The 13788-nt window shown below is 42.3% G+C and overlaps 1 protein-coding gene across 1 annotated transcript in view; it reads right to left on the bottom strand.

Annotated features, from left to right (window-relative positions):
* Positions 1-13788, bottom strand: part of MYO10 (myosin X) — a 159806-nt gene that overhangs the window by 114264 nt on the left and 31754 nt on the right. Inside the window, exon 2 of the mRNA XM_065830121.2 lies at positions 13227-13325. Within this exon, the coding sequence (XP_065686193.1) occupies positions 13227-13325 (99 nt within the window). The remainder of the gene's footprint in view (positions 1-13226; positions 13326-13788) is intronic.

Below are 13788 nucleotides of genomic sequence, written 5' to 3' on the forward strand. Positions count from 1 at the left end.
GTTGGCAAGCCTGTGCTAACTTACACACTATATGTTTTTCAACTGGTAGACTGGCAACTTTTTTCTCTAACAGAAACACAGGTCATTCCTTAAGTGTCACTCCTGGAAATTAGCGGATGGTATTCACAAAATCATTTCTCCTTCAGTCACCAAGTATCCTGCAGTGCCCCTGGCTGAAGGCAACAGACAGAATCCGCTGTCATAAACACCGACCGGAAAAAGTTAAAACCTTGGGCATGAAAAACCTGGCACCCTCTGTAAAGCCAAGGAACCTCTCTCCTGCATGCCCACAGGAGCAAGGCCCAGCCCCTATGACAACACGTATGCCACACAGCATGTTTCCTTACAGCAAAATGCCAAGCAGGAACACTGTCCCTGGGAGCAGAGCTGCAGCCTGGCCTGGCTGTAGGAGGCCCAGCTGTCCTGGCAGCTGCAGCTCAACCCAGCCCACTGCAGTGCAGGGGGATATCGGCCCACACCTGCCTGGAGGCTTCCAATTGATCCGGCACCACGGGTTCCTCACTTTTGCTCTTTGCTTTTACGCACTCAGTACTATAGTGTAACAAATGGATGGGGTTCTGCACGTGTGACTGCTCTGCAGTAAATGTATAGCCGGAGTACGCGACGCACACATTTACTCGTATTATGTATTTTTAATCACTCAGGCCTTCTTGAAGAGTAAAAAGGATCACCACAATAATTTTCAGAATTCCTCCCTACTGAGAGGACAAGTCTGAGCCTATCAGTACCTATCAACCTCATTTTAAATAAGCATAACAGCCTCCACAGAATTTGTTTATTGAAATTATCTGTGGGGCTAGGGATAAATTGGGCTTATTTGCTGCAGTAAGTTGCAAAGACAAAGCAGCACGCTCAAACTATTACACAAAGCACTGGAGTCAGCAGGACCCAGGGTTCTACTTAAACACTGATTCACTGCCTGACCTTGAAGAAGTCCATCACCTTGTCATAAATCAGTCAGCCCAGCTGTGAAGCTGGGTGAAAGCAGGACTTCCCTGCAAAATGCACACTGCGTCTAGTTTGGCCTTTTGTTAAATAAATATAACGCCCCCTCAAAACAAAACCAAAGAACTAAACAATGTGTTTTTTTCCTACATACAAAGCACTTTGTACTATACAAAACTGGAGTACTTTACCAAGTGGGAGGGAAACAGATGTAAATATTTACACATGTACTGCAAAAAGCTGTTACTCACTCTAGGGATGCGTACGCTGGTAGCTGTATAATTCAAGAACTACATCAGCATACTGGGGGTGCCTCTGCTAAACAGAAATGACACACTGGTCTCTGGAAAACATGCAGTGTGTTAAGAAGGGTAAAGAAAAAGAAACTGACATTAAGAGGACAGTTCCTGCCAGACTGGAAACTAAATTACTGTCAAACAAAACAGAGGTTCAACAAAGCTACAAGTGCTCAAAGCTTAATATAGGAGTGGGTGAAAGTATTACGTTTGCGTCCAGATTTTTTTTTTCCTGTATTTCCACCATCTCACAAACTCTCCCAAAAGGCAAGTGTACTTTGGACTGGTAAGTAAGCCTGGAAGCACAGAAGGTAGCTATTTCTCCTTAGGCAACTTACGCTCCATCGCCCCTTACACCTCCCAAGAAGAAAAGTTCATGCAAAGATGGGGATGAGAAGGGCCACCTCAGCCAGTAACTCGGCTGCTTCAGTTATGCTCTGGTGTGAATGCATGACCTGCCACTTCACATCCCTCCATACCTGAGCTCCTATGGAGGCTACAGGACACTGACACTTCTACTACAGTGTTTAGAATAGTGATACGTAAATCCAAATGCAAATTAAGAATGGGTTTAAAAACCTGTGCTATGTAAGGGAACGGGGTTGACTGGATTCTCTTTCACGCGGCAAAGTCTGGCTCCATGAACTCACAGGTACTAGCAGCTTAAGACTGCAACTTAAAAGTGATGAAAAAAATCTGGCACCAGGTTCCAAAACTTTCCTTATATGTTAATTTCATCTTCCATTATAAATCTGTCCATTCAGAAACTTGTCAATAAAAGAGAAGTGGCTACCGTTTTCTGTTGCTATCACTTCAAAGGTGAGCTTGTTCTACAAGCGTCAGCGTTTGGCCCTAGGTTGCTAACCAGTCGTCCATTTCTAATCAGCCATTTCTTTCTGCTTCCATACAAAAATAGAGGAAGCATTGCTTATAAGTGCAACCCCGAACCACATCTGATAAGCTGCTTAGTATTTACGTAATGTCCACACTGAAACTGATAAGTACATCATGCTGCAAACAGGTTAAAAGTCAAGTAAAACATGCATGACTCGAGAGCAGCTTCAGCAACTCTGAATCTTTATGATGAGTGAATCTTTGTCTGCTTCAAGCAGCCTAATCTGCTCTAAGGACATCAGGTACAGTAAACGGTTTGTTTAGCTTGTGGAGGAGAGTCAGATTTAAGAATTTCATATTCAAACAACACTGGCTTGGGTAGCGATGTTCAAGGACTTTTCAAAGTGCGACTGGGAGCTTATCAGTACCACAAGGTGAATACTGCTCTACCTAACCATGTTTTCTTTAGACAAGGCCTGTAGTTTTGTTTTAATCTAGCATTAGTGTGACATTTTAACTCAAATTAAGCCTTCACTTAGAAAACTTCTGTATGCTACTGCTGTACAGGATTTCTTCTACAGAAATGGACATGCATGTGATGCAGAGTAAACACATTTATGTCCGGTGGTTTTGGGAAGCAGTACATGTATACATCTGCGTGAGCACCCACACACATTTGCCCACCTCATCATCTACATAGCATATGTACATGACTTAATACTTTTCAGACAAGCCATATCAACCTATTAGAGGCATTAAGAAACTGCAATTCATTGCAAATAGCTCTGCTTGCTTCTGAAAGCATTCAAACAAATGCGTTTGATATGTACATTGTGGGCAAGCTTGGGATTAACAGGTCCCAGAAACTGATTTGGAGTAATTGAATATGCACAGCAGTGCCTGGTCTGATGTGTTAACACCGTCATACATCTGGAATACAAGGCAAGCATTTAAAAAAATGCCCAGAGGAAAACTGAGGGTGATGCTTAAGAAAACGTGGACCCCTGCAGCCTTCTGCTTCTTGACCTCCTCTTTGCCTTCTGCACAGGCTTTGCTGGACACAGCTCCTGCCCACACCAAGGGGTTTGTTCACCTACAAACTCAGTGCAGCAGTCACATTCTCCTTAGAAGTACACGCTTGTATGCTGGATTTACCAAGCCTTTGTCACGCTTCAGTTGCTATCCTGATCATGCAGAAATACAGCTCCCTCTCCCCCCTCACCGAGGACACGTGAAAAACATTAACATATCTCACATGCCTAGCAGACCTTGAAGTATCCTTGATGGAACTGCACATTTCCCGGGCAAATCTTGTGGTGACAGAAATCCTGTGTAATTGCATCTAGGCCAATAACGATGCACAGATAATGCCAACAAAGTCTGACCATCAGATTTCAATGTATATTAATCACCTGCCTGAAAGCAGAATTAATAATGGAACAGATTTTATTATTTACTTTTAATTACAGCTCCTTGCTGATGCTAGTGAAAAAATACACGTTCAAAAGAGAAATAATCAGCAGTAAAAGACATAGCATTATTTTCATTACAGGTTTGTGGCACTCTAGCTATTAAGATTTCTCCCCTTCCCGAATCCATTTTCAAAAACTTACAATTCTGCTACACGTGGAGAGCTTCGGATGAAGCACTCGATGGCAGGTACACATCTTACTAACAATGCCTACATTTTCATCTTAGCTTTTATTTTATCACCATAGGCAAAACAGTATTTTTTATCTCATGCATGCCTACAATAGTTCTGGTGATTCGATACACAAACACTCTACCAGACCATTCTTTGGAGAAGGTAAGTTTAATTTAAAAGGGGAACGAATTGTCTCCAAGAGGCAAGATTTTATCTTTCCTGTAAAAGTCATCAGTTCAACAAAGTTATAAATCACTGGAGAAAAACCCCACAGTGAGTGTTCAGCAGAGCCTCAGACATTTAGCAGCTGAACACCTAGAGACAGCCCATTTGCCGTTGGCATGTTCTGGCTGCTGCTGAGCAGCACTCCCCCCTGCAGCTCTGAGATGCCGCTGTCTCTGTTAACCCAGACTAAAGCACACAAGAGGAGGACGAGGAGACCATCAGAGTGCTGTGCTCCTCAGGAGCTGAAGTAGGCTCAATGAGGTTTTATGTGCTGCTGAGGTTTGCTGGGAGGTGCCTGATGCCAGAGCTGCCCCAGTGCCCCCCTGGCTGCCCTGGGGGATGCAAAGGGCCTTGCCTCCAAGCTCAGCCATCACCCTCCCTGGGAGCCCCCATGCTCCTCCTTACTTGTCTCTGTGACCCTATAACATCCAGAAGTTACTCAGAGTCAACTGATGCTGCCTCCCCTGGCACGGGTTCCTCCCCTCTCCTGTGTGTGCTACAACCACCTCACTCCAGAAGGGCAGGACGCTGCTTTGGGTGCTGCAAGCAGTGCTGGAGAGAGGTCCTACAGCACTTCCTAACCATCCAGGGTTGGACTTCACAACACAGTGTTTTTTCCACATACATTTTTTGTTTGTCCTTAGTTAAAATCAGCTTTGATAGATAAACATCCTTAAATCATCTCTCAGCTCCATCATGTGTATCATAAACAGGAACTGGCTTGTTTTACAAAATAAAGTGTGCTGGATGAGAGCGAGCCACATGACCTACACTAGCATTTTCTTCCCCTGGTTTAGTGAACATAAAAGCACAACTATGAAAGAGCCCTTAAATTCCTTTTGCAACTGATATTGAAAGAGTTTACTATCACATTGCAGAAATACTTGAGGAGGTCCCATGAGAAAGCTTGATGTTTTCACACAAGTCACTTTGAAATGTTCAAGAATGCAAATGTCACGCAGCTCCTGAAGGTGCAATGACACGTTATCCCACAGGGAAGCGCCTGCGTTCCCTGATGAAAGAACATGAACGTCTGCAAGAAGTATTGCATCTTTCAAATGGAGATGACTTCAGACATCAAGCCTTAAAAGTAATCTGGCATCAAAACTCCAATTTGACTGCACAGATTTAGTTTGTAAACAAAGTTAACTTGTGCAGAGAAGGGTATGGGAAGATGCAGAGGATCCTCCTTCATTTCTAAATTTCTCAGGTACACAGAGGCAACATAAACCTCAAGAACTACTCGAGTGACCACAGGAGACAGATCAAATGAGCTTTCCATCTACAAAACAAGTGCCACACAGTTAAAGCCACAGCAGCCTTCCCCAGAAGCCCTGCCAGTGGACACTGCCTGCTTCCCTACCTGTCCATCACCCCCACCTCACCATACCTGCCAGCCAGGATGCAGGCTGGGACCACCAGCACACCTCACCCAGCATCCTACGCACCTCTCAGATGGCGAAGTTTTTTTAAACTACTGGCTTGATTTGAAATAGTAACCTAAAAGGATTTGTCACAGCTCGCATCCCCAAGGGAGCAGTGGGGCAGGAGTGAGACGTGGATCTGTCCAAACAGCAGCTCACAGGTGTCTGTCCTGACTGTCACAGAGACGGGAGAGCCTCTTCTGACCACACTCAATACTTCTGTAAATGGTTGCTTGCGTGTGCACTAGCATTTTCTCACAAGTCCTCATTGTGTAAAATCCTGCCCAGGATTACCCAGCACTTTCTTTGACTTTTGAATTTAAAATACAAATAATAAAAAATAACAAAAATAAAAATAATAAAAAAAACAGGGCACTCTATACTACTGGGATTTTGCTCAACTCTTAATGCTTAATGGGGATAGAAATTCACGCACAAGTTGATGGAAGTTTTCTCCAAGTAAAAATCTCAGTGTCCATCCACCATTTATCTGCACAGTGAGGTACAAAACCTCACCAGAGCAAAACTGAGCCGTGGCCTGTTGCAGAGCGAAGTATCTTGGCACGTAACTGTGCTTAACCTAAACCACATGTTCCTGAAAACTCCAACAACACTGAACAATGCGATCAGCGCCACATCCAAGGGAATTTAGGAACAAGGGAACAACTGAAGTGACAAGCTTGCTTATCATGATGCTACAGATTCCTCGTCATCATCGTTGTTTTTTGGCACAATGCAGTCTGAATTCCTTCCCGTGTTTTGTGAACAGCTGAACTGTGTTCCCTTACGGAAGAAATTAATATGGCAGCCTGTGTACATCTGCTTCAATCTTAAAACAAAAGCAGTTTTGCTACCCATAGTACAAGCATAATAAGGGAACCAAAAAAGCACAGATGGTTTGGACTTTCTTTGCAGAAAGCCAGAAAGAAGACTGACATCTCAACTGTTTACGTAACCACAACCCATTACGCGGCCACAGAAAACCAAAGGGGGGACACAGTAAGTCCTTCTTTGTCACCATCTCAGATATCGGCCACTTTCAGTCAGGTCTTATAAAAAGCATAAAGCAAGTCTGCTTGCAGATAAATGCTTTTGTTCATACAGATTTAATTTATATTACTAGTAAAACACTTAACAATGGCACACTAATGCCAAGAAATTAATTTCAGTAAAACTAAAGCAAACACTAGCATTTGTGTTTAGGCAACACAGAACAAAACCCTTGAAAACCCAACATTAAAGGAGTTATTTATGGTCATGGCTCAGCCCTCCTGCCCCCATCTTTGTGCATTAGAAATCTCTGGGCTGCTCACTTGCAAATTCTTTTGACTTCTGATAGAAAGTGTTTATGAATTGGTAGCCAGAAAGTTCATTTTGAAGGAATAATACAGTCAACTTGGTAACTTGGTCTGGTAGTCAGGGGTGTTTGGGTTTGTGTGGGGTTTTTTGTTTTATTTTGGGTTTTTTTGGGGGAGTGTTGTTTACAATTCAACCTTTTTTCATAAATATCTCACTCCAGGATTAAAACTTTCCCCTTCCTGGAATAAATCAAACTGATAGCCATTTTGGCAGAAAGGGAAGCAACAGGAAAAAAGTCAGGACAGATCATCAGCACATGTCCACCATATCCAAGAAGTATTTCATAACCTGCTCTGTATTTTTTATGAAATACACAGTAAGCTCAGGACAAAACAAAACAAAAAACAACCAAAAAAAACCAAACACAAAACACACCGCCCCCCCCTCAAAACAAACAAACAAACAAACAACACAGGCTTTCCCCTATTACCCTTTAACAAATATTCAGATAATAGCAGTTCTGTAAAATTATCGCTCTTGATATAAGCAGGTCAAAAGACAAGCTGAACTAGGTCCCAAATCACAAAAAATGTTCAATGCTTTAGCATTATGAAGTATCTTTTTAATATTTCTATGCTATAGCAATCAATATTTTGAAGAATTTAGGAGGCCGAAAGGAATGATTTTTCCAATTAGCAAGTACCCAAAAAAGTAAAAAAGCACATTAAAAAAAAAAGCAAACAAACAAAAAAATAAACAAAAAAAAACCACACCAAAAAAACCCTGGCTCAATTTATGACCACTTCCACTTGAACCCACGATCAAACATCGTATTTATATAACATTTAGCATTTTGAAGCAGCGTTTCCACTAAGGAAAATGTTTGCTGTGAGGCCCTACGGTTGCATTAAATCCTTACTAGATGTGGGGATGCGTTTGTGCTTCACAGGAGGGAGGGGTCAGCACAGCTTGGTGGGCTTGCAGGACACCCGTGGGCTTGCAGGGCACACACGGCCTATGCAGCCTCGCTTGGTTCACAAACATCTCTTTCTAAAGAGTACAGGACAGAGAAAAGCACAGGTGAGCGGGACACGAACTTCCTACCTCGCGACCCCTTGCAGACGATGCTGCGCAGACTGGGGTACCCACTGCTGCCCCCAAAATTTGGGCAGCACCTGGGACTGCGCCAGCAGGGAGGCCTCTCACCTCACGGGTGCGCCCAGCTCGCCTCTGTCACCGGCTCTGTTTACAGGCGCGTCAACAGATGCTTGCAGCGAGAGTCGCTGAACTTCGACATCCCGCCTCGAAATGTAAACACTTCCCCACATAAGATAAATCCCGAGTACCAAAAGGCGCTCCCAGCTGACTTCCGGCCTTCCTCAGCCCAGCCCCATCCCCAAACCCAAAATTCCCATACACACATACACATCCTTAAAAACAATAGCAGTAATATAGATATAGATATTAAAAACAAAAAACAAAAACAAACAAACAAAACCCCAAACAAACAAAAAACAAACCACACACAAATGGGACGCCACCATTCAACAGCCATGGCACCAAGTTTTTTAAGTATACTAGAAATACTCAGGAGACTTATTACATTTAAGCCCAGTAAAACTAACTGCAGAACAAAATGAACTTCACGGTGTTTAGATAGATCGAATATAATTTCTTAGAGTAAAGCCGCTGAATTTGGTGTTCACCCTGAGCCCCAAAGGCAGAGGATCTGCTGCCCAAAACATGCACCGGCCACCCAGCAGCCAGAATCAGTAGTCACAACTCTTCATAAGCACCATTATATTAAAAAGCATTGAAGTCTTTATAAATAAAGTTTGCAGAAAGAGATGGATTCATTTAACACTAAGAGTGGCCAATACCAAAGCCCACTGCATATATTTGTATATTTTCTTAAGCGGCTGTATATACAAGGGAGCGCACAAAAGGCTTCTTTAAAATGCTCCCTTGTGAGGCTGGATTTCAAGGGTAATAGATACTGAATCTGGGGAAATGTCCGAAAAAAACACTGTTTGGAAATATTGTTGAGTCTTCACATGGAGGAGTGAGAAACGAGCACAACGCTTTTCAACTATAACTAAGAAAATTCTTGTCCAGAAGGATTTACTTCTCTGATGCCTGATCCTATGAAATGATGCAGCCAAACACAGCATTTACTGATAAAGAGTCCTACTGACTTCTATAACTTAAGCCAAGTAACCTCAGTGGTGTTATTCATGCTCTGTGAATATGAACGGAAGACTCTTGTTCAAAAGGGCTCCTCAGAGTAGCAAAGACTAGTACAAGAGAGTCCCAAGTGAGGGTGAGAAAGGACACAAGGCAAAGAAAAGAGTCCTTATGTAAAGTGCTTAACCATTTGCCTGCAGGTATGGGATTTTTTTTTTTAATCAAAAATCAGAAAAATATGCACTCTCCTGGCATAACCATACGGTAGCTCTAACAGAATCCTATCTCTAACTCAAAGATCAAACAAAAGGACCCCCCCCCCTCCCAAACCAAGAAAAGAAAGAAAAAACAAACCCCAAACAAAGCCCAGGTCTAACTTTTCTGAATGAGGTCACGATAAGAAACTCTCCTAGCCTTCAAACCAGAGGAAGGGGGGGGGAAGGTGAAAACCTCCATGGAAAACATATTTGAGCTCTGTTTAACAAGGAACATCTGTAGTCTTCCTTCCCATTCTTGAGACGCAGAAATACCCTAGAAGAACCACATTAAGCTAAACACACAGGAAAAAATATTTCTGTTGCTGACCAAACCATTTACAGGTGCCTCTGATTTGAAGCTACAGATACTGAGCAGTGGTCTGTTTGCTGACATAACACCATGCCGTGAAGGACTTCTTTGTAAAGAAAGTTCACAGAAAGCTAGCTTAACTGATGAAGTCTTTACTGGTGAAATGGGACATCTGTTTTTAAAGAGCCTACATTTTTTGGATATTACTGCTCAGCTGCTTCTATTTATAACATGTTTGATTTAAAAGTTCCTCTCAGTCAACTAAGCAGGTATGCAATTAAGTATCCTGAAATTTCAGTGTTAGACTCTGGACAGTTTGCAGCAGTGAGTTCAACTCTCACCTCTCCCTGAATGAGTTTCTTCAGAGCAGATTTCCCCTACACACACACAAACATATTACATCCATATTACACCTTAGGTTTACAGAAAATTTCCACTGCAAGGGAAAGGGCATTATTAAACATGTGTGCTATAAGGTGCTGTCCTGAAAGCCCCTGACACTCACAGGCTTACACACAGCGCTACTTACACAAACCACCATGACTAACGTTAAAAAAAAAAAAGGGGTGAGGGGGCGCTGGGGGGACAAATACTGACTGTACGATTTTAAATAGAATTGGATGCACAAATGGAAGAAAAAGTAGAGAGTTCTTGTTCGGAGACAAGAAAGATGTTATTAAAATTAATGCCACACAACTCAAGAGAGCTCTTCTGAAAGATTTCAGTCCTCCCCAAGCTTCTTCTATTTGCTGTCTACGCTTTCACTAGGGACAGTTTCAAGTGTGTCCATACAAGTCAAGAGCACAATGCAGTCCTCTTTCATGCAAGGGGAAAAGTTAGCATTTATCTGAAATAAAGTTCACATTATTCAGAAAAGGAGAGAAACTGGAATGAGGGTTTTATTCCTCAACAGAACCACTGATACTCTACCAAACATAGACAAGTAAGTCATTTCAAACAAAGCATACAGTGACGGAAAGGTTTTTAGCATTTTATTTAAACACTCACTTGAGTGCTTTATAAGCTTACACAACTTCATTAAAAATTTATAGAATATGACGATGAGGAAATGTCTGCTTTACTGTAAATAAAATACTTAAGGAAGAAATCATTTTAACCTTAAAAACAGAGGTAGTAAAAATACACTCAAACATGAAAAAAAGATGCAGCAACTGTAATGCCATCTTACATATATATATGTCTGTACACACAAGGAAAGATTAGAACTTATTTTTTTCAGTCCCAGTATTCATAGACTGAACTGACATACTTTGTATGTACATTAACAGACATGATGTTTCCAAAACATTAGTCACAGAGTCCTTCACCACTTCTGTGCAGGGTAATGGAAGAAAAAACAAACCAACCAACCCACGCACACACCAGCAAATGAGTACAGCATCTTGTCTTCTGGAAAGCATCTGGGAGGTGCTTATAAAAACATTTACAATATGAACTGTCTGCTCATTGCAGCTTCTGGAGTCACTGCAGACCCTTCACTTTGAAGACCAGGCTGCAGAAGGCCCTTGAGAGGCCCTCCAGAGCCAGCTGCAGCTCAACGCCATGGAAGTGTGCTGAGAGGGATGTTACAGCTTTCATCTCCCACTCCTTTATCATGGGCCAGGGTGATGAAACATGGCCCTCATGTACTCTTTCATTCCTTGTATTTAATGAGGCTTTCATCTCACCCTGTACAGTGCCACATTTTTATTTTCTTTTTTCCCCCCCATGAAGAATTAAGACTGTTCTCTACCTATTTGTTTAGAAAAAACCAAACCTACAACGTGAAATTCCCTTTTTTTAGAGTGCCATATCACATGTTTAGATCTTCCACTCAGCCTTTTACAACCATCTCACACAGAGGATGACAACAGCAGAAAGCAGTATCACGATGATCTTTAATGATAATTAACAAATGGGCTGCTTTACTGCAACATTCACGCAATACAATAATATTTGAAGAGCAATTACATCACCATGTGATTATCAAGAAGGGATTCAACACCTGATACGCAACTTGTTGAAACACTGAAAGGTTATGGCATATTCTTGTAAGAGTATTTGCATTGGGTACGATTCCCTACAACCAATACCCCTTCAGCATACAACCACATGCCGCCATGGGTTTTTGGTGCAAATTTATTTCCACCACTCAGAACAGAAAGAAGAAATTAAGAAGTAATGTACTGGGCTATAATTTTTCCTTTACTCTGCAAACTGACAGTGGCAAAGACTTGAAGTCCAAACTCACAAAAGTAAAACCTGAGCACAATTCCAACAAACACATCTTCCTAGTCGCACTGCCCCATCAATCACATCTTGAAAAGTCATGCAAAATGCTCAATGGAAAGGCGAGAAATACAAAGTTTAATAGAAGCTACTGAATTAGAGAAGATGAGTAACAATGCCATGCTTTGCTAAGGTCCCGACACTTTCATCAGTTTGTCATTAGACTTGAACACGAACAGCAGCTGTCAAAAGGGTCTAGGAACACATACAATGGGCCATGCACCAAAAAATCATCACTGCATGTTTCTGTAACCTCACCCCTTGCTTCCCCTGCCTCATTCTTCAGAGTGATTGCCAAGCTGTCAGAGGTCACCACTGGGCATTATCTCAGTTTCATTTCACCTGCTTGCAACCTTCTGCAGCCTGCAGGTAACAAACAGCAAGCACAGGACAGTCTAAAAATGCATCAGGAAAAGGAATGGGAGGAAAAATACTAACTGCACAATGTCAGCTGGCACTGTCTCTTTCTAGGCAAAGCACACTCCCAAAAACATAAGCCTTGAAAAGGATTTAAGTTATCAAATGCAGTGAAAGGTTAGTATGCCTCCGGCTGGGCGTACTTCCTCATCCATCAAATCCGTATATCCATCAAATCTGTATCCCTTCAACTTAGAGAAAAGGATGTTTTGGGGGACCATGTCAAAGGCCTTACTGAAGTCTAGAAAAAGGACATCTGTAGCCCTTCCTTTGTCCACTGATGTATTCACTACATCACAGAAGGCCACTAGGTCGGTCAGACAAGACCTTCCCTTTGTGAAGCCACGCCTCGAATCACCTCCCTGTCTTCCATGTGCCTTAGCATAATTTATAGGAGGATACAGGCACTGGTCCAACAACTGAGTGGTGATGTTAAGATGGCAGTGGATGGGAGGGGCAACACAACAGCTATCAGGGAGCTAAGCTCCCTGACTACCTCTTCAGATGCTGAGGACAACAGTGGCCTTCACTCATCTCTCTGACTCCCCAGAGAGAGCAGAATAAATAGATAAATAAAACTAAGCGTGTGAGAAAGCAGAGCACTTCCAAGCTGTCAAGAACTGTCATGGCTTGTTCTACCTTCTTCTATGGGTTAAAAAGGAAAATAAATGATAAAAAAAAAAAAGAGAAGGGACAACAAGCTCCACACCAGCCCCCTTCACCAGCTAATGGAGTTGCACTGTTTGTGTTGCTCTGGTTTTCCTCTGAGAGGTGTGAATCAGTGCCCCTCCACTGCTGTGATGCCCCAGTGCCACATGCAGAACCACTGAACTTTGTGGAATAAGGCTCCCACACCTCTCAGCATCACTTCGGCTTTGTCAGGCACAATCATAGCAACCGACCAGACAGGCAATGGAAGGAGCTATTAAAACCAAAGCTGCGTATTCAGGTCATGCAAAATTCATGTTTTATTCACAAACCTTAGGTTTTTATTTTCCTCTATGCGTTCTCCATAAGGAGAACAGCTTCTTTTCTACAGAGAGACAAAAAGGAGGAAACAAAGCAGAACGATGCACATACCTGACCATAGTCTGTCCTGAATACAACGACTCCTTCTGCACAGGAATGAACAGTACTGGGATAATGCTGATTATTTTCTCGCAGCCAGACCCGAGACCCCTACAATAAACAAAACAGAGTTACAGATAGCACAACTGAAAAAATAATTTCATTCAGTATTTTTATTTGGAAGTACTTATCAAATAAAAGAAGAACAAGCAAGAGCAAAATTCAAATAAGCAAGTGGAAGCAATAAAATAAAATAATCTCTCAGCAAGTATTTGTTGGTTTCTGCCGGAACAGTAAACACAAGAGAACCACACTGAAGTGCCTTTTTTTTTAATAAAGTTCCTAAATGTTGGCAAGAGCAGCTGGAGCACATTCTCTGAGTCATGTGCCTCACGTAAAATTACAAAGTGGTGTCTGAATTCAGACACAGTTTAGAAGATCCTCCTCAAAGCCGGCTGGCTCAATACCTGTTTATTTTCAATCTCTGTTAGGCACTCACAGCACTTCCCCTCCTATCATCTTTCACCTTTTTTCTAAACCACTTTGCCCTTTATGTGCTCCTCCTCTCTTGGCT

Source organism: Patagioenas fasciata, chromosome 2 (assembly GCF_037038585.1).
Source record: "Patagioenas fasciata isolate bPatFas1 chromosome 2, bPatFas1.hap1, whole genome shotgun sequence".
Classification (NCBI taxonomy): Eukaryota; Metazoa; Chordata; class Aves; order Columbiformes; family Columbidae; genus Patagioenas; species Patagioenas fasciata.